Genomic DNA, 21,262 nt, shown 5'->3' on the forward strand with positions numbered 1-21,262 from the left:
ACCCTTTCAGGCAGTGATTTCCACATTCCCACCAACCTCTGGGTGAAAAAGGTTTTCCTCACAACTCCTATAACCTCCTGCCCCTTAACTTAAATTTGTGCCCCCCTGTTTACTGATCCCTGTGCTAAGGGGAAAGTTCTTTCCTATCCACCCTATCTATGCCCATCATAATTTTATATGTGTCCCTCAACCTTCTCTGCTCCAAGGAAAACAACCCTGGCCTATCCAGTCTCTCTTGATAGCTGAAACACTGCAGCCCAGGTAACATCCTGGTGAATCTCCTTTGCATCTTCTCTAGTGCAATCGCTTCCTTCCTATAGTGCAGTGACCAGAACTGTACACACTACTCCAGCTGTGGCCTAACCAGCGTTTTATACAGCTCCATCATAACCTCCCTGCTCTTATATTCACTACCTTGGTTAATAAAGGCAAGTATCCCATGTGCCTTCATAACCACCTTATATACTTGTCCTGCTGTCTTCAGAAAACTATGGGCATGCACACCAAGGTCCCTCTGAACCTCTTTACTTCCTAGGATTCAACCATTCATTATATATTCCCTTGCCTAGTTAGTCCTCCCAAAATGTATTACCTCACACTTTGCAGGGTCAAATTCCATTTACCATTGTTCTGCCCACCTGACCAGCCCATCTATATCGTCCTGTAATCTAAGGCTTTGCTCCTTGCTATTTACCACGCCACCAGTTTTTCTGATGAAATGTTCTCACCTGTAGTGTTACCCTTTGAAAATGAATGTTTGGAAAATTTTGCAGTTTTACTTTAATCAGAATATTTTTTTAAATTTAGGTACTTAAGGTGGTTGGTTCTACAAGGTTGTTTTTGAACTCCTGAGCTATTTCAAAAGCTTCAATTGAAATAAACTTCAAGGGTAGTTACATGAGATTATCCCTATATCTTCCTAAAATACTAGTTGCTAGATTGATCATCTTCAAGCTGCTTTATAAATTAACTGATTTCTTCTGTTTGCAGATGTTTTGTCTTAATCAGTATTAAATTGATTGATCTCCTGATATATTGATAGGCAGCTATATTTGACATTTTTCAGGAATTAGCATTTGATCCATATGAAAACTATGCACAGGACATACTACGGCCTGGCTTTCATGATCATTTTCTCAGCCTTCTATCAAAGCCAGGAGCTGCATTCTACTTACAGGTGAGCATTTTCACAACTGTGAACAACTGAAATTCTGCCTTTTGTGCAGAAATTACAAATATAACCTAGATTCTACAAAACTAATCGATGCATTTAATTTCAGTCAATAGGTGAAGGTTTCAAAGAAGCTGTGCAATATGTTCTTCCCAGACTGTTACTGGCACCTGTTTACCATTGCCTGCATTATTTTGAACTTCTAAAGGTATGAATAGGAATTATTTTATTTATTTAAAACCTAAATCATATATCGACATTAAAAAACTGTTGCAACATACATACAGCATAAAGTAACAAATGTTATTAAATGTTTGATAAACTACTTATCTCTCAAAAACATACAAAAGATGGAGTAACAACATTACACATTACTAGAGTTTGAAAAAGAAAATGATGAATCATACATCATGATTGGTGTCCTTGTTGCACACCTTAGCAGTGAGGGATTGCAAAAAAGTGTCCAGACATTTGTCAAAAACTTCAAATGGAACGTGGGCCACCTTTAGTCTGACCCGAATCCTATGGACCACTGCAACTCATACCTGGTAACTCTGAGAAACTGCTGTTACTCTGACCTAATCTCTGATAGTCTCTGATAGTGTGATACCTTGAGAAAGACTTTCTGAAGTTCTATGTAGGTTTTCCAAATCCACGATAATCTGTTGCATCTCAAAAGAACTCTATTAGGTTTGCTGAGCATGATCTTCCTTTCTAAAATCTGTGTTGGTGACTTGTAATTATTCTTCCTTCTGGATAATCTAGTAATTACATCACTAATTCATGATTCCAAAATTTGCTCCAATACAGGTGTTAAATTGCCTTGGTTAGCTTTGTTTTTTTTGAAAATGTGTGTTATATTGTCATCTTGTCAGAAATCCAGCGCACATCCCCATTCAATCTAATTTCTAGATCCTCTGCTGTGTCTTCTCCCATTTCCCTCAGGATTCCTGGACAGATGGTCTCAATACACTGTCCTCATTTTGCTGAATAAAATTTCAAGTATTCTTTTGATTTATTACATCTCATTTCTTTTACCTTTTTTCCAATGTCCTTCTCTTTTCTAAATAATGTTATGAAATACTTGTATCTCATGAGTTTCAGCTACTTTCAGGATTTCCATCCCTGAACATCTGTGTCTCTACCTCTCCTCTAAGCTGCTCCTCAAAACCCACCTCTTTGACCAAGTTTTTGGTCATCTGTCATATCTCTTTGTGGCTCAGAATCAGATTTTCTCTCATTGCTGCTATGAAGAAACTGGGGATGATTTATAAATGCAAATAGTTGTTTATCCTCTGCTAACTATCCAATCCTGTGGGCTTATCTGACTTTTTTTTTACAGTGTTTGTTGAATTTTTCATTTTTTAAATACTTTTGAGATTCTCTTTTCACTCCTTTTTGGCTTTCCTGATCTCTCTCAACATTTCTTTACTTGATCATTTCACTCTTTTTAATAATTTTCATCATGCTTAAGACCATACACATCCTTCCATTTTCATTTAGGGTCTAACTTCTATATTTATACTTCAAGTACCTTTTATTTCCATATATTCAACACACTGCAGCTTTCTTTGTAAAAACATCCCATTGTTAACCAATTTTTCTTTCCATTTTACATCATTACTTTACTATTTGTCTTGCTGAATTGTGCCCTCTTCAGTTCGGGTGTCCTTATATTCATGTTAAGATTTTTTTTTAATCCTATCTTCATAGGCCACTACTTTTTAGTGTTCACCTACATTGAAGTCACTATTGAATCTGTTTTGTTATTTATAGCAAGATTTAGTGATTCTCTCATTTTTAGCATATGAATGTACAAAGGAAGTCTTGTGCATAACTTGGGAATTGTGGCTGTTTATAATTATATTCATAAAAAATAGATCATAGCTGACCTTGGGCAACTTAAACGTATATCAAAACATTACTACAGTAAATGTTTCTGCATTAAAAATTCAACTTACTTAGTGATCTGTTTTTCGATAGCGAGTGGAAATGCTGCCAACAAGTTGCAAAAACTGTCAGTATAGAGCAGATTAATCTTTGGTATAGCTTCAAATCACATATGATGTATCATTATACCATGTTGTATACGCTTACCAGGAATGTGCAAGAATCGTTTGTGTAAGAGTGGGTGTATATCTCAATCCAAAAAGGCTAGTATTCGTTATTTAAATCCAAATTCAAACCACACTGTCATACACCATTTTCTTAAATCTTCCTATTTGGAAATTTTATTTGCTTTCTAAAGCTCATCCCAGTGGTGGAACACTTTGGGAACCATAGGTCCGAAGTTACCATTTTCATCCCAAGCATTCCAAACTGAACATGTTTGTCTCAGATTACTCCTATACTATATCCCAAAATGATATTTTATGAAAGAAATCTAATTTTAACTGCTTGGTGGCACAGTGGTTAGCACTGCTGCCCCTCAGCGCCAGGGACCAGGTTTGATTCCCAGCTTGGGTCACTGACTGTGTGGAGTCTGCACCTTCTCTCCGTGTCTGGATGGGTTTCGTCCAGATGCTCCGGTTTCATCCCACAGTCTGAAAGACATGTTGGTTAGATGCATTGGCCATGTTAAATTCTCCCTCAGTGTACCTGAACTGGCGCCAGAGTGTGGCGACCATGGTATTTTCAAAGTAACTACATTGCAGTGTTAATGTAGTCTACTTGTGACTAATAAATAAACTTTAACTTTAAAAAACTTTTTTCCACCATCTCCATATGTTTACTACTTGACCAGTGAAATATTGTTTATGCAGATTAATTTTGAATTTATCCTCCACCCAGTCAAGCACAAGTTGTGTTCTTCTATCATATATCATGATATATACTACCTATCAGTTAACAGCTAACAGTTACTGATGTATCATGGAAAACTCCTGTTCAGACTTAATTGTATTGACCTGACAAAATCACAGTGCTAATCAAAAGCCTAAAGTTCAAAGTGAGCCTCAAGCATCCAATCAAATCTGCAATAAAAGATGCAAAAGACAGTTTAGCCATTATTACAAAGGAATTGATACCTAAGCATAAATACTGTAAGTCATGTGTGAACAGAAGAGTTTTAATAATATATAGATTTGAAACTCTGATAAAAATAAGAAATAGTGTTCAAGAACAAAAAGGCAAATGAACAAAAAAACCAATGTCAGAAAATAGAAAAGGAAAGATCAGAATGGGAAATGAAAAATTACCCTAAAGCAAGATAAATATCTATTTATGTATAAAATCTATGATCTGTGTATCTTGGATCAGTTTTAAAAGATAATGAAGCATTTAACTGAAAGAGAAAAAAATAAACAAGGTTCTTCTTTTTCAGTAGCAGCATGCACATTTAAGTTTACTGGATTCCTAGTGCTTACGGGTTGTCAATCTATAGCCGAGTGATATACTTGCATCTGATTTTTATTTACTTATTTGCTCCACAGTTTCATTGTTATAGAAACTTGGCATGTGTTGGCTTCAAGCAGAACATGTTCTGGTGTCTTATTGGACATAGTTGCTTAACTTGAAAAAGGAAGCTCATCATTACAGTAAAGAAGCACTTCAGAGCTCACGTATTTCTATTCCTGTTTGTAGGGGTTGCTTGCTCTGCTGTAGCTTATCTTTATGCTGCAAGCAGTAGTTGTCATCATGATGGAATAAAGGTTGTTCATTTGTCGGGCATTCTTCATAAATTCGATAAATAATTGGTTGAAGGTCAAAACTATGTAGTGTATTGGAGATAATGAGCCTGTTGCTAATTGATGGAGGAAAAGCAGTCAAATATGTTGATACCTGGGTAAACCCTGAGTATCTGTTTTCATATGCGCTCCTCTAACAGCTATAAACCATTTAAAACATATTATTTTGTTCCCCACCTTATAATAACAGCAATTAGAAGAGAAAAGTGAAGATGAAGAAGACAAAGAATGCCTAAAACAAGCCATAACCGCTCTTCTTAACCTCCAGAGCAGTATGGAAAGGATTTGTTCAAAATCGCTTGCAAAAAGGAGGCTGAGGTAAGCAATTTCCATTCATCCCGCATTTCTCCTGATTGACTGACTACATCTGTAAGTTCCCGTTGTTCACACTTCCTCTTACTGTTAGCAAAGAACAACAGTAGAGAGCTTCACTGGTAGGGCTGATTTTACACAGGAAGTGACATCAGGTGCAAAAAGCTTGTTTTTGTTCAAAGCATTTTATGCTGTTAAATTGCTTGTACAACTGAAGCTTAAAACAGAGCAGCATCCCGATTACGAACATGACGACTTTGCTGAGTATCAGATGGTAAGCAATGACGCACTTTAAAAGGAATTGCTGAAAAGGTTTGTTTTAAGAAGCACAAATTTTTCTTCATTAAAAATTAGAGATATTCTATGAAGATGCTCAACAAATATTGTTGTATTACCTACTGATAAGACATGGTAAGGCATTTTTTTTTTGTTTAGTCGTGTTTTTCAGCTTTTGTTTTTGTGGAGACGAAAGACAATAGAGTTGGTCTGTTCACTTTTAAGTTCAACAAATGATCACGACTTTAAATAGAAAGAGCTGGGCAGTTTCAGTCATTCAAGAGTGATCTTTTAAGCAGAGAGCCAAAACGTAAATTCCAAACGACCCACAGTGAGTGATTTTGCTTTTTCATTCGGAATGCTCGATGGAATACTTCTGTATGCAGAAAGGTGTGACTTCCCACAAAGAAAAGGAAAAGCAGCAGGCCTGGCCCACCATTGCAGAAGTATGCTTTCTATTAACCAATCGTGAGCTTGCTAACAATAGCACAAGAAAAGTTTGTGACTTGGATTCTTCTGACTAAAGGATGAGATGTGCTAGTGGGTTGCACAAAAAGGAACAAAGTCTACTAAAACTTCTTGACGTATATAATTTTAACAGAGTATCCAGTTTTCATGTTTTCTATGAAACCGTTTGTTTTTATTTTGTAGCTGCATTACTTAAAAAAAAGTAGTTTTCAGAGTTGCTTACACCAATGCATACATCTTTGAGTTCATTAATTTCAACTGATTGAAATTTGGTCATTTATTTTCTCTTCCAGTGAGTCTGCCTGTCGTTTTTATAATCAACAAATGAAAAGCAAACACCTGGCAATTAAGAAAATGAATGAGATCCAGAAAAACATTGATGGTTGGGAAGGCAAGGACATTGGACAGTGCTGTAATGAATTTATAATGGAAGGCACGCTCACACGGGTGGGTGCAAAACATGAAAGACATATATTCCTATTTGATGGCTTGATGATTTGCTGCAAATCAAATCACGGTCAGCCTAGGTTGCCTGGTGGAAGTTATGCAGAATATCGTCTCAAAGAGAAGTTTTTCATGCGCAAGGTACAGATCAATGACAAAGATGACACTAATGAATACAAACATGCTTTTGAAGTTATCTTGAAGGATGAAAACAGTGTAATTTTTGCTGCTAAATCAGCAGAAGAAAAAAATAATTGGATGGCAGCTTTAATTTCTTTACAATATCGCAGTACACTGGAGAGAATGTTGGACACCACTATGCTACAGGAGGAAAAAGAGGAGCCACTTAGACTCCCAAGTCCTGAAGTGTACAGGTTTGCGGAGCCAGATTCTGAGGAGAACATTGTGTTTGAGGAGAATGTGCAATCTAAATCTGGAATTCCCATTATCAAAGCTGGAACTGTCATAAAACTGATCGAACGGCTTACTTACCACATGTATGCAGGTAAGTATTGCCTCCTTGTTGCAACCTGTGTTCTGTATTGAGGGATTTCATACTTAATTATTTCTATATAAATGGGTCAGATGCTGTAAGAAATTTAAACTATTGCTAATTTATTTAGGAGGGCAGCACGGTAGCACAGTGGTTAGCACTGCTGCTTCACAGCTCCAGGGTCCCGGGTTCGATTCCTGGCTCGGGTCACTGTCTGTGTGGAGTTTGCACATTCTCCTCGTGTCTGCGTCCAAAGATGTGCAGGTTAGGTTGATTGGCCAGGTTAAAAATTGCCCCTTAGAGTCCTGAGATGCGTAGGTTAGAGGGATTAGCGGGTAAATATGTGGGGGTAGGGCCTGGGTGGGATTGTGGTCGGTGCAGACTCGATGGGCCGAATGGCCTCCTTCTGCACTGTAGGGTTTCTATGGTTTCTATTCTATGGAATGGCAGTTATGGCAGCCCTATCTTTCTTTTATTTATTTACACAGTTTAAAAAATATTCTTCTACCCGAGAACTTTTAACATTTTCTTTGGGTGAAGCTAATAAAATTATAAGCGATTCAACAAGTGAGCACTAGAACAGCGAGCTTGAACAGCAAGTTTCTGTCAATAATTTGAAAGGATGATAGAAATACGAGGAAGAAAAGTTGGGAAACTATTTCAAAAATATGATTTCATTCCTGTTTAAATTCAAAGGTTGATGGGCTGAGCTTAAGCATCATACATAATAGAGATCATCAGAACAATATTATTGTATAAGCTTCACCAATGACAAGTGCTATTCCAAAGTGCATGTATGAATAGAATCCGATTTATCCATCCAGTTCATTACTTTTCTAAGTTGTTTAACACATCTGTTTCTTCTGTCTCAATAATGTCACGTGGTTATTTTTATTCCAATAATTTTTTTTTGTACATATTTATATCAGTTGACATTGTTGGAACAAAGGTCAGTTCTAGTCTTGGAACTATTACTGATTCAACCTCCTTGAGTCATCTTTTCCTTATTTCATCTGTGCTTGCATAAAGCAGGAAAGTTAACTTCAAATTTGGGCAATGCCTTTTCCACGGTGAAACTTCATTGTTAGCCACGTAGATGTCTCAGATTTTCTTGCATGTTTAAATTATGTTAATGATGATAACCATGGTATATATTGATGCCCTTGTAGGCTTAATTGGAAGCAAGGGTCCGCAATAGACCATCAGCAGTTTGCCCAGTTAAGATTTTGTTTGTTGCTCTTACCCCTGAGCTTCCAGTTTTTAAAGAGTACACAAAATAATTTGTATTTGGCTTTGTAATAAAGCTAATGATAACTGATATTAATTTTGGTAAATTTTGTGCTTATGAAAATGAGAGTGCTAGAAAAAGCAACATTTTTCTCTGCTTTTCATCCATTGTCAATGTGAAACACTCGTGGGTCAGTGAGTTGGAAAGTAAAGTTTGTTAATCTGTCCAACAAATTGTTTAAATCTAACCTCTAGAGGAGGAACTCTGCACCAACATGCTTTTTTAAAGTTTTCCTCATCTGCCAGCGTTCTATTTTATTTTGATATTATAGAATTGGTTGTTTTTGCCTCAGGTTTTTGTCAGTAGAGTTATAAATATTGCACTGTACTGATGCAGTTTGAAGTAATTTATGAGTGATACATGGTTAAATGTTAAGTAAGACCTGTGTTCTGTTAGTGAGATATTAGTTTCAATGTATGCACTGCTTCCATCTATTTGTGTCAAATATGCTGAATTTGGCATATAAGTCAGAAAAATGTTCCATGTGGGATGTACATGATGTGTATTTTTATTGGTGGGGGGAAAAAGGTGCTTCCTGTTCATTGCACCTCCCGCAACTGGGTCATTCACAGGGGCTGTTCCTACCATTCATGAAATTCATTTTGACTTTTGACTTCCTGTCCAAAAAGAAGTAAATATTTTGATCCTTCAATTTCAGCTTTCAAAAGAAATATATAAACTCAGCAAGTAGGCACAGGTTTTTCAAAGTCATGAAGCTGTTGACAATTGCCCAGCACATATGTCACTGTAATGTGTTCTATTTTTAGTGTTCTGGTGCTTTAGTTCACTGCTTGTAGATAAACAGTGTGTCCATTTCCTTTCTTGCGGAATTCAAGGATAATTGTTTCCAAAGAAGCTTATTGTTCATTCGTGATTCAGAAGTGTTGGTGTGGGTGGGTGCAGTAATTAGCATTTGGGTATTCTGGGTTAATAAGCTTCCTGGAAAAAGCTTTGCAGCCACTGATAAAAGATGTTTAAATATATATATATAAAAAGATAGCAGTTTATGCTGAATTAGAACAGAGTTCTCCTGTACCATAATCTTATAGAAAATAGGAGTAGGCCATTTGGTCCTTCGAGACTGCTCCACCATTCAACAGGATCACGGCTACTCCTTTATCTCAACACTAAAATTCCAGTCCTCTCCCCATACCTTTCAACACCTTTTAGAGTCTAGACATCTAACTATTTTGAACTTTTGGCTTCCCCAACACAAGACAAACCCACCTCCCCCCGCGGGCTCGGCCCCCCCCCCCTCCCCCACAGGCTCAGCCACCCCCCCCCTTGCGGTCGGCCCCCCTCTCCTCCCTGCGCGCTCAGGCCCTCTTCTCCCCCCAACCCACCGCCCGCCCAGGCCCTGCCCTCTCACATGCACAGCCTGCATTCCCCCACACCCACCCCGCCCCCACACAGCTCTCACACAAATCCCTTATTTCTATTCTCCTGTTTCCTGTCTGCTCACCAATTCTCAATCCATGCCAATATGTCACCCCAATCCCACGCACTTTAAGTTTGCACGCTAACCTCAAATGTGAGAGTTTATCAAAACCACTGGTTCATCCTTATTTATTCTACTAGTTGCATCCTCATAAAACTCAAATAGGTTTCTCAAACATGATTTCCCTTTCATAAATCTGCGTTGACTTTGTTTAATGCCGTTTATCTTTTCTAAGTGTCCTGTTATTGCATTCTTTATAATAGACTCTAGTATTTTCCCTATACTGATGTTAGGCTAACCGGTCTGTCATTCCTTCTTTTCTCCCCCTCTCCTTTTTTTTAAACAGAATGAGGTTACATTTGTCACCCTTCAGTTTGCCAGGTCTGTTCCAGAATCTACAGAAATTTGGAAGATGAGAACCAACTCTCCCACTATTTCCATGTCTACCTCCTTTTGATTTTGACGTATTTCCATGTCTACCTCCTCTGATTTTGACGTATTCATTGAATAACTTTTGGCCAATTTAAGGAACAAGTAACAAAACATTGGATGGTGAGATCGTATGTGCTATAGTCTTAACAGGGGACTTAATCTCATATGTTATTGTTGAATGCCAGTTTCCACTTTCTCTTAGGGCCATCTTGCAATTAGCAACACTGGAATTATGGCAGGGTGATGGCCAATTCTATGGTTTTATTTGTTATAATACTCCTCTTAACCTGAGAAAAATACTTTTTTTTAGACTTCTGATATTGGTGTTTATGAAGAAGGGAAAGCATGGAGACTTCAGATGGCTTTGCCATTTATTTAAAATATTTATTGCGGTGGAAATGTAATGAAATTTCACCTTTGCTCATACTTCCAGGGTTAAAGGTATGAGCAATTTCGTTATCCCCACCTTGACCCAGTTAGGAGACCTGTATCTTCTTCCCTTGGTTACCAACCTAATCCAAAACTCAAGAGACTCTGCTGCAAACTATTTTGAATATATGCCAATCTATGCTCCAGTTTATGCAAAACTGACAAAATAAGGGGCCAGCATGTATTATCAAAATATAGTCCAGTCAAATGGGGAAAATTCCTTCGTACAAAGAAAAGTCTTGAGATGTAAAGAGAACCTGCAGATTAGTCAGTCAGGGAACTGCAGACCTGTTTGCCTAACATCAATATTGGGAAAAATGCTGAAATATATGATGAAGGATGCGATAAATGGACAGTTGGATAACAATGATCTGATTAGGCATAGTAAACATGGATTTATGAATGAGAAGTCATGTTTGATGAACCTGTTGGAGTTTTTTGAGGATGTTACCAACAGAATTGATAAAGGGGAGCCAGCGGAAGTAGTGTACATGGATTTTCAGAAGGCTTTTGATAAAGTCCGCCCACAGGAGGTTGGTTAGCAAAATTAAAACACATGGGATAGGAAATAATATGCTGCCAGGGATTAAGAATTCATTAACAGAAAGGAACCTTCGTACAAAGAAAAGTCTGGCCACCAATGTGGAGCAATTAAAATTGGGAATGCACAAGAGGCTAGAGTCAGAGAAGCTCAGATATCTTGGGAGGGTTGTGAGGTTGGAGGAGATTGCAGAGATAGGGAGGGGCAAGACCACGGAGGAATTTGAAGGGATGAGAATTTTAAAATCAAGATTTCATTTGACTGGGAGCCAGTGTAGGTCAGAGAACACGAGTGATAGGGGAATGGGATATGCTGTGAATTAAGACATGGGCAGGAGAACTTTGGATGATTTCAAGTTTAAGAGGGTAGAAGGTGGGAGGATCAGCTAGGTATACATTGGAATAGTCGAGTCTAGAGGGAATGAAGGGGTTTCAGCAGCGGATGAGCTGCAACAGGTGAAGTTGAGTGATTATTAAGCGATGAGGTGGAGATGGTATGAGTATGAAGTTGGAAGCTCATTTCAAATAATTTGTGACACCAAGTTTGCGAACAGACTGGCTTAATCTCAGACTGTTGCCACGGAGAGGGATAGAGTTGAGAGTTGGGGAGCAGAGTTTGGAACAGAGACAAAAACAATGGCTTCAATCTTCACAACATTTGCAGCAGATAAGCAGCAAAAAACTGAACTTCAAATACTTTTTCTAAACAAAGCTTTCTTTCATAAACCAGGAAGTACTTCAAAACAAATCAATCAAGTGGGTCAAATAATTGCCACTGCATTTTAGCTCAATTTTGCTTCTCTGTTTAGACAAAACATGGAAACTCCCCAATACATGTGTATTAAAATATATGATTCCGGAGAAATATCACAATTTACTCAAAATTAATTGTTTAGCGTTAATGCTTTCCCTTTGATAAGCCCTTCTATCTTGAGCCTTAGGCTTGAGTTAGGAATTTTACCTTGGCCTGAAGGTTAGTGATTTCCAGCTGCTACTGCTGAGTATGAGGGGTATTCATTATGGGATTGGCAGTTTTCGCTGAGATTGAAAAATTCTGAGTTCACAAAAGAAAGTCGGGGTGAGATATTAAGAACCTAAGTAATTAATTCCTTGGAGGCTGCATTATAATTTATTTAAGAGTTCACAGAAGTAATACTCATCTGTGGAACTTTGCTTTTAGAAATTAGCCCAAATCTTCTGAGCAGCATCAGTGGTGAGTGGATTGCCATTGTGATTGAAGATTCACCTACTCGTCGGTGCAGCACATATCCTCCAGGATCTTCCGATCTCTGGGGAACTTTGTTGGCCATGATGTGGAGATGCCGGCGTTGGACTGGGGGAAGCACAGTAAGAAGTCACACAACACCAGGTTAAATTCCAACAGGTTTATTTGGTAGCAAAAGCCACAAGCTTATGGAGCACTGCCCCTTCATCAGGTGAATGGGAGTTCTATTCACAAACAGGGCATATATAGATACAAACTCAATTTACAAGATAATGGTTGGAATGTGAGTCTTAACAGGTAATCAAGTCTTAAAGGTACAGACAGTGTGAGTGGAGAGAGGGTTAAGCACAGATTAAAGATATTGTGTATTGTCTCCAGCCAGGACAGTTAGTGAGATTTTGCATGCCCAGGCAAGTTGTGGGGGTTACAGATAGTGTGACATGAACCCAAGATCCCGGTTGAGGCCGTCCTCGTGTGCGGAACTTGGCTATCAGTTTTTGCTCAGCGATTCTGCATTGTCGTGTGTCATGAAGGCCGCCTTGGAGAACGCTTACCCAAAGATCCAAGGCTGAATGCCCGTGACTGCTGAAGTGTTCCCCAACAGGAAGAGAACACTCCTGCCTGGTGATTGTCAAGCAGTGTTCATTCATCCATTGTCGTAGCGTCTGCATGGTCTCCCCAATGTACCATGCCTCGAGACATCCTTTCCTGCAACGTATCAGGTAGACAACGTTGGCCTAGTTGCAAGAGTATGTAACGTGTATCTGGTGGATGGTGTTCTCACATGAGATGATCCGGCACGTCTTGCAGAGGTTGCTGTGGCAGGGTTGTGTGGTGTCGTGGTCACTGTTCTCCTAAAGACTGGGTAGTTGGCTGCAGTCAATGGTCTGTTTGAGGTTGTGCGGTTGTTTGAAGGCAAGATGTGGGGATGGCCTTGGCGAGATGTTCATCTTCATTGATGACATGTTGAAGGCTCCGGAGAAGATGTCGCAGTTTCTCCACTCTGGGGAAGTACTGGACGACGAAGGGTACTCTGTCCACCGTGTCCTGTGTTTGTCTTCTGAGGAGGTCGGTGCGGTTTTTCGCTGTGGCGTGTCGGAACTGTCGATTGATGAGTCGAGCGCCATATCCTGTTCTTATGAGGGCATCTTTCAGCATCTGGAGGTGTCTGTTACGATCCTCCTCATCTGAGCAGATCCTGTGTATACGGAGGGCTTGTCCATAGGGGATGGCTTCTTTAACATGTTTAGGGTGGAAGTTGGAGAAGTGGAGCATCTGAGGTTATCCGTGGGCTTGCGGTATAGTGAAGTGCTGATGTGACCGTCCTTGATGGAGATGCGTGTGTCCAAGAATGCAACCAATTCTGGAGAGTAGTCCATGGTGAGTCTGATGGTGGGATGGAACTTGTTGATGTCATCATATAGTTGTTTCAATGATTGTTCGCCATGAGTCCAAAGGAAGAAAATGTCATCGATGTATCTAGTGTATAGCATCGGTTGAAGGTCCTGTGCGGTGAAGAGCTCTTGTTCGAACCTGTGCATAAAGATGTTGGCATATTGAGGTGCGAATTTGGTCCCCATGGCTATTCTGTGTGTCTGGATGAAGAACTGGTTGTTGAAGGTGAAGACATTGTGGTCCAGGATGAAGCATCTACATGCACACCAAGAACAGAAAACTTGAGAAACTCGGCATCACCACCAGCAGCAACCAAGCCTCCCCCGGTACCACAGTAGAAAACAGTACCACTGCAGGGAAGTCCATTGTCAACTTGTCGGATTACACACTTCAACCAGATGAAATCGAAGTTCTCAGCCAAGGGCTCAATTTCTGCCCCACCACCTAAATGGACCCCACCAGTCTCGCAGCAGACACAGAGGAATTCATCAGGCGAATGAGGCTGCGGGAGTTCTTCCACAAACCCCAAGAGGCCAACAGCGAACACAATGCGACAGCCAGTGAACCGAAACAGCCAACAGAGAGATCCGCGGTGCAGCAACCGAAGAGGAAAGAGTCGAATTGGACTCCTCCGGAAGGTTGCTGCCCTCGACTCGACATGTATGCCCAAGCCATCAGGAGGTGCGTCAATGCCAGATTCATCAGCCGCACTCACAAGACAGCCCCGAACGTCAACCAAGCACAACGCAACGCCATCTGCGCTCTCGAGACCAACCGCAATGTTGTCATCAAACCAGCAAAGGAGGGACCACCGTCATACTGAACAGAACGGATTACTGCAAAGAAGTGTACCGACAACTACAGACAACCCGCAGATCCAACCAAAGAACACACCCGTCAACTCAACAGACTGATCAAGACCTTTGATCCGGACCTTCAGAGCACCCTCCGTGCTCTCATCACATGTACTCCCCGCATTGGAGATCTCTACTGCCTCCCGAAGATGCAGAACGCCAACATACCCGGCCGTCCCATCGTATCAGGCAATGGGACCCTGTGCGAGAACCTCTCCGGCTACGTCGAGGGCATCTTGAAACCCATTGTACAAAGAACCCCAGCTTTTGTCGCGACACTACAGACTTTCTACAAAAACTCAGCACACATGGAGCAGTTAAACCAGAAGCACTCCTCGTCACAATGGATGTCTCAGCACTCTACACTAGCATCCCCCACAACAATGGCATTGCTGCAACTGCCTCAATACTCAACGCCGACAACTGCCAATCTCCAGATGCAATTTTACGACTCATCGCTTCATCCTGGACCACAACGTCTTCACCTTCAACAACCAGTTCTTCATCCAGACACACGGAACAACCATGGGGACCAAATTCACACCTCAATATGCCAACATCATTGTGTACAGGTTCGAACAAGACCTCTTCACCGCACAGGACCTTCAACCGATGCTATACACTAGATACATCGATGACATTTTCTTCCTTTGGACTCATGGCGAACAATCACTGAAACAACTATATGATGACATCAACAAGTTCCATCCCACCATCAAACTCACCATGGACTACTCTCCGGAATTGGCTGCATTCTTGGATACACACATCTCCATCAAGAATGACCACCTCAGCACTTCACTGTACCGCAAGCCCACGGATAACCTCACTATGTTCCACTTCTCCAGCTTCCATCCTAAACACGTTAAAGAAGCCATCCCCTATGGACAAGCCCTCCGTATGCACAAGATCTGCTCAGATGAGGAGGATCATTATAGACGCTGAAAGATGCCCTCATAAGAACAGGATATGGCGCTCGACTCATTGATCGACAGTTCCGACACCGCACCGACCTCCTCAGAAGACAAACATGGGACACGGTGGACAGAGTACCCTTCGTCGTCCAGTACTTCCCCGGAGCGGAGAAGCTGCGACATCTTCTCCGGAGGCTTCAACATGTCATCGATAAAGACGAACATCTCGCCAAGGTCATCTCCACACCCCCACTTGCCTTCAAACAATCGCACAACCTCAAACAGACCATTGTCCGTAGCAAACCAACCACCCTTCAGGAGAACAGTGACCACGATACCACACAACCCTGCCACAGCAACCTCTGCAAGACGTGCAGGATCATCGACACGGATGCCATCATCTCACGTGAGAACACCATCCACCAGGTACACAGTACATACTCTTGCAACTCGGCCAATGTTGTCTACCTGATACGTTGCAGGAAAGGATGTCCCGAGGCATGGTACATTGGGGAGACCATGCAGACGCTACGACAATGGATGAATGAACACCGCTCGACAATCACCAGGCAAGATTGTTCTCTTCCTGTTGGGGAACACTGCAGCAATCACGGGCATTCAGCCTCTGATCTTCAGGTAAGCGTTCTCCAAGGCGGCCTTCACGACAACGCAGAATCGCTGAGCAAAAACTGATAGCCAAGTTCCGCACACATGAGGATGGCCTCAACCGGGATCTTGGGTTCATGTCACACTATCTGTAACCCCCCCACGACTTGCCTGGGTATGCAAAATCTCACTAACTGTCCTGGCTAGAGACAATACGCATCTCTTTAACCTGTGCTTAACCCTCTCTCCACTCACATTGTCTGTACCTTTAAGACTTGATTACCTGTAAATTACTCACATTCCAACTATTATCTTGTAAATTGAGTTTGTATCTATGTATGCCCTGTTTGTGAACAGAACTCCCACTCACCTGATGAAGGGGCAGTGCTCCGAAAGCTTGTGGCTTGTGCTACCAAATAAACCTGTTGAAGTTTAACCTGTTGGAGTTTAACCTGGTGTTGTGAGACTTCTTACTGAACTTTGTTGGAACAGAGTAGAGTCAGGTGAAAACAGGACATGCCCATTTTTATGACATTAGATGCCTTGTGGTAAGTTTAAATTGAGTGGATGAGTTGGGTCAGGGCATAGTCAGGTCATTGCGGTAATCGTGCAGTCAGGACGGTGATTGGGGGGGGCGGGGGGGAGTGTTGTTGAGTTATCCAGGTGTTGGACTAAGTTTTAAGCCATCTAACATTCCCTGGATAATTATTTAGTTAAGTACTACAGAACTGTCCGAAGTCTACAGTTCCAACTCACAGTCTGAGACTGTCACAGAGGTTTCTGGGGAGCAGGGATTTGCCCATTGGAAGTTTAAACTTCCCAGGAATTCCCACATAGGTCCGCAGGTCAGGACTTCCACAGGGTCCTGATACGCATCTTCAGTCAAATATTCAGTCTCTGACATCTGGAGTCAGGAATATTTAGCCCTGTTTTTCTAAGTTTCAGCCACACTCTTCAAAAGAATTACATCGGTCTCATCACATTGTTAGGGGCCGGAAGCCCATTTGCCTGCATCTATCTTTCAGCAATAATTGATTATCTCAGTAAATTACAGATGTATCACCAAATTTTAACCAGAATTTCTTAATACCTTCATTTATGCTATGGAGTTGCTTTCCAAAGTAAGCCAGAAATTGAAATCCTCTTTGCTTGATGGGTAGAGTCCTCGCTATTGGCGTATGTCCAGTCAATAAATGACTTCACTGTCTGTTATGGTGGTCTCTCATGACTGAAGAATCTAGTGCGAGATTAGCATGGACATCCACAGAATCGACATGTTAATATTGGTGTTGTTGGTACTTAAATAAACTTCTGCAGCTGTGCAATTTCTGGCCATTTTCTGAGCATGTTGGATGTTGCAAGTTTGACAAATGGCCCTCAAGCATGCTGAACCAAATTTCAGTGCTCACCACTGCATGGGTTATTCAGTGTTTTCCTAAGAGAGGTGATCTCCAGTGCAGATGTCTATCACTTTTCTGTAGGTTGTCCAACTTCCCTCACCCTGGATGGTTGCAGTCCCTCCTGCTCAATGCACCCCCAGGGCTAATCTTGCCAATTTCTTTCCAGGATGTTCATTCAGTTGTGAACAAGGCCATTGCCATCCACAACTTATTGTGGCTGATTGCACTGACATCATGGTGTTGACGGAAACTTGGTTAACGGGCGATGTTCTCTCCTTCTGGCTATATCTTCCACCTGTCCTTTGCCCCACTGTAGCAGTGTGTGTAGCTCTTATCACAAAATCACAGCTTGGTCTGTCTCCATTCTCCTCCGGCATCTTTTTCCACTCTCTCACCTCGTTTCTCACCAAGAGATCTTCATTATTTTTCACTCTGCACTGAGCAATTTCCCATTCACGGTAATGTAAACCCTCATCTCAACTCATCATACTCTTTTCTCTGAATTCACTGCTCTCATGTTAGGTGGATTGGCCATGGTAAATTACCCCATAATGTCCCAAGATGTGTAGGTTAGGGGGATTAGCAGGGCAAATATGTAGGGTTACAGGGATAGGGCCTGGGTAAGATACATCTATTGGAGAGTTGGTGCAGACTCGATGGACCAAATGGCCTGCTTCTGCACTGCAGGGATTCTATGATTCTTTATACTCCCTTAGTCTCTTGTTCCTTGTAAACTCCCTTAAGTAGATACACAGCCACCCCTTTGACTTTTCTATTTCATTTGGCCTCATCTCTTAATTTCCATTGTGTCAACACAGAACAATCATTTCTGATTCATTCCTTGTATTGCTCTGTGTCTAAATCCCCCTTCTATCCCTTCCTCCTGTGTCTACTTCTGAGGTCCCTTAAAACTGTACTTCCAAATTTCCGGCTGTCTAGTTTTTTGCCCTCCATTTACCACAACATTTCTGTAACTATAGGTCTGCTCAATCACACCATAACCTCCACCAATATTGGCCAATTAAAATCATGACTCTCTCTCATCCTGATCATTATTCCTGTACACCCCTCATCTCTACTCCCTAATGCTCAAAGTGCATGCTTGAACATTTATGGCAAAATAACTGGATTAGTTGGTCATAACCAGATCTGTTCAGACCACGTAAAGCAGTATTGGGACCTGGTGTCTTCTGCTTGCTGTTCCACAATAATTCTGGAACACGTAGACTTTTTTGAACACCTCTAGCTAAGGTCCTCCACCCTCACCCACAGGAAGTGCAAAGAACTCATAGATTTCTTTTCATGAAAATTGAGACCATCCATTCAGTTGCTACTGCCCCTTCCCTCCCTCTTACCCTAGCCTCAATTTATATTTTTTCTAGTTTCTCGAAGATTTCTCCCTCATGCTCATCTTGTCCACAAAACCCCATCACCTGCTCCCTTGAACCTATTCCCACAAAATAGTTACCATTCAACTTCTCTTCCTGGCCCCCATGTCACCTTATGATTTGAATGATTCCCTCTCTTTTGCACTGATGTGCTAGCCTCCCCCATCATTGAGGGTGGGGATGTTTGTGGAGCTGGTGCCTCCAGTTAGTTGTTTAATTATCCATTATCATTCATGACTGGATTTTACAAGATTGCTTAGCTCTGTTTATTGTAAGATGCTTCCGTTGTTTGGCATATATGTAGTCCTGTGTTGTAGCTTCAGGTTAACATTTCATTTTTAGGTATGCTTCCTGCTGCTTCTATTGAGCCCTTTTGCATTCTTCATTCAACCAGGGTTGCTCCCCCCAGTTTAATGGTAGAGTGAGGGATATGCCTGGCCATGAGGTTACAGATTGTGGTCGAATACAATTCTGTTGCTTCAGAGAGCCTCATGGATACCTCGTTTTTAGCTACTGGACCTGTTCACAATCTATCCCCTCTAGCTTAGTGGTAGTGCCAGACAACATGATGGACAGTGTGTCCTCAATGTGAAGACGTGGCTTTGTTTCCACAACAACTGTGCAGTGAACTCATAACAATACTGTCATTCTTGGGTGCATCTGCAACAGGTAGATTGGTGAGGATAAGATCAAGTAGGATTGTCCCTTTGTTGGTTCACTCACCACCTGCTCCAGACCTAATCTAGCAACTATGTCCTATGTCAGCCAGTTCAGTCAGTAATGATGCGACTGAGCCACTCTTGGTGATGGACACCCATCCAGAGACCCCTGCCATCCTCAATGTTTCTTCCAGGTGGTGGGGGCATATTGATTCCTCAGCTGAGGGGAGAGGTGGTAATCAGAATGAGGTTTCCGTGCCCATGTTTGTCCTGACGCCATGAGACTTCATGGGTCCAGAATAAATGTTGAGGACTCGCAGGGCAACTCCCTCCCGACAATATAAAACTGCGCCACCACATCTAGTGTGTCTTTCCTGCCAGTGGGACGGTGATGATGCTTTCCGGCACATTGTAAGGTGTGATTGGTGAATATAAGAATGAAAGGCAGTTGCTTGACTAGTCTGTGGGACAGCTCTCCCAATTTTAGCACAAACTCCCAGATGTTAGTAAGGAGGCATTGGTGATGTGATCTTTCAGGAATCACTGGAGGCAGGGAGAGTCCCAGAGGACTGGAAAGTAGCTAATGTAACATTGCTGTTTAAGAAGGAAGGGAGGCAGCAGATGGGAAATTATAGACCGGTTAGCCTGACTTCAGTCATTGGCAAAATTTTAGAGTCCATTATTAGAGCCATGAGATCGCGGAGTACTTGGAAGTGTGTGATAAAATAAGACTGAGTCAGCACGGCTTTGTCAAGGGGAGGTCATGTCTGTTAGAGTTCTTTGAGGAGGTAACGAGGAATTTAGATAAAGGAGAACCAGTGGACGTGATTTATTTAGATTTCCAGAAGGCCTTTGACATGGTGCCGCATAGGAGACTGTTAACTAAGTTAAGAGCCCATGGTATTAAGGGTCAGATTCTGGCATGGATAGAGGATTGGCTGATTGGCAGAAGGCAGAGAGTGGGGGTAAAGGGGTCTTTTTCTGAATGGCAGCCGGTGACTAGTGGTGTGCCTCAGGGGTCAGTGCTGGGACCATAACTTTTCACAATATACATTAACAATTTGGAAGAAGGAACTGAAGGCACTGTTGCTAAGTTTGCAGATGATACAAAGATGCGTAGAGGGACAGATAGTATTGAGGAAGCAGGGGGGCTGCAGAAGGACTTGGACAGGCTAGGAGAGTGGGCAAAGAAGTGGCAGATGGAATACAATGTGGAAAAGTGTGAGATTATGCACATTGGAAGGAGGAATGGAGACATTGACTATTTTCTAAATGGGAAAATGCTTGGGAAATCAGAAGCACAAAGGGATTTGGGTGTCCTTGTTCAAGATTCTCTTAAGGTTGACGTGCAGTCGGCAGTTAGGAAGGCAAATGCAATGTTGCATTCATGTCGAGAGGGCTAGAATACAAGAGCAGGGATGTACTTTTGAGGCTGTATCAGGCTCTGGTCAGACCCCATTTGGAGTATTGTGAGCAGTTTTGGGCCCCATATCTAAGGAAGGATGTGCTGGCCTTGGAAAGGGTCCAGAGGAGGTTCACAAGAATGACCCCTGGAATGAAGAGCTTGTCGTATGAGGAACAGTTGAGGACTCTGGGTCTGTACTCATTGGAGTTTAGAAGGATGAGGGGGGATCTTATTGAAAGTTACAGGATACTGCGAGGCCTGGATAGAGTGGATGTGGAGAAGATGTTTCCACTAGTAGGAAAAACTAGAACCTGAGGGCACAACCTCAAGCTAAAGGGATGATCCTTTAAAACAGAGATGAGGAGGAATTTCTTCAGCCAGAGAGTGGTGCATCTGTGGAACTCTTTGCCAAGGAAGGCTGTGGAGGCCACGTCATTGA

The 21,262-nt window shown here is 41.7% G+C and overlaps 1 protein-coding gene across 2 annotated transcripts in view; it reads left to right on the forward strand.

The window, feature by feature from the left end:
* The window catches only part of sos1 (son of sevenless homolog 1 (Drosophila)), a 251,367-nt gene that overhangs the window by 185,002 nt on the left and 45,103 nt on the right, over nt 1-21,262 (forward strand). For both annotated transcript variants that reach the window (XM_078230163.1, XM_078230164.1), the window contains exons 7-10: nt 1,067-1,177; nt 1,281-1,379; nt 5,048-5,175; nt 6,207-6,862. In XM_078230163.1, coding sequence (XP_078086289.1) covers nt 1,067-1,177; nt 1,281-1,379; nt 5,048-5,175; nt 6,207-6,862 — 994 coding nt within the window. The remainder of the gene's footprint in view (nt 1-1,066; nt 1,178-1,280; nt 1,380-5,047; nt 5,176-6,206; nt 6,863-21,262) is intronic.

The sequence above is a fragment of the Mustelus asterias genome, chromosome 15, assembly GCF_964213995.1.
Source record: "Mustelus asterias chromosome 15, sMusAst1.hap1.1, whole genome shotgun sequence".
Classification (NCBI taxonomy): domain Eukaryota; kingdom Metazoa; phylum Chordata; class Chondrichthyes; order Carcharhiniformes; family Triakidae; genus Mustelus; species Mustelus asterias.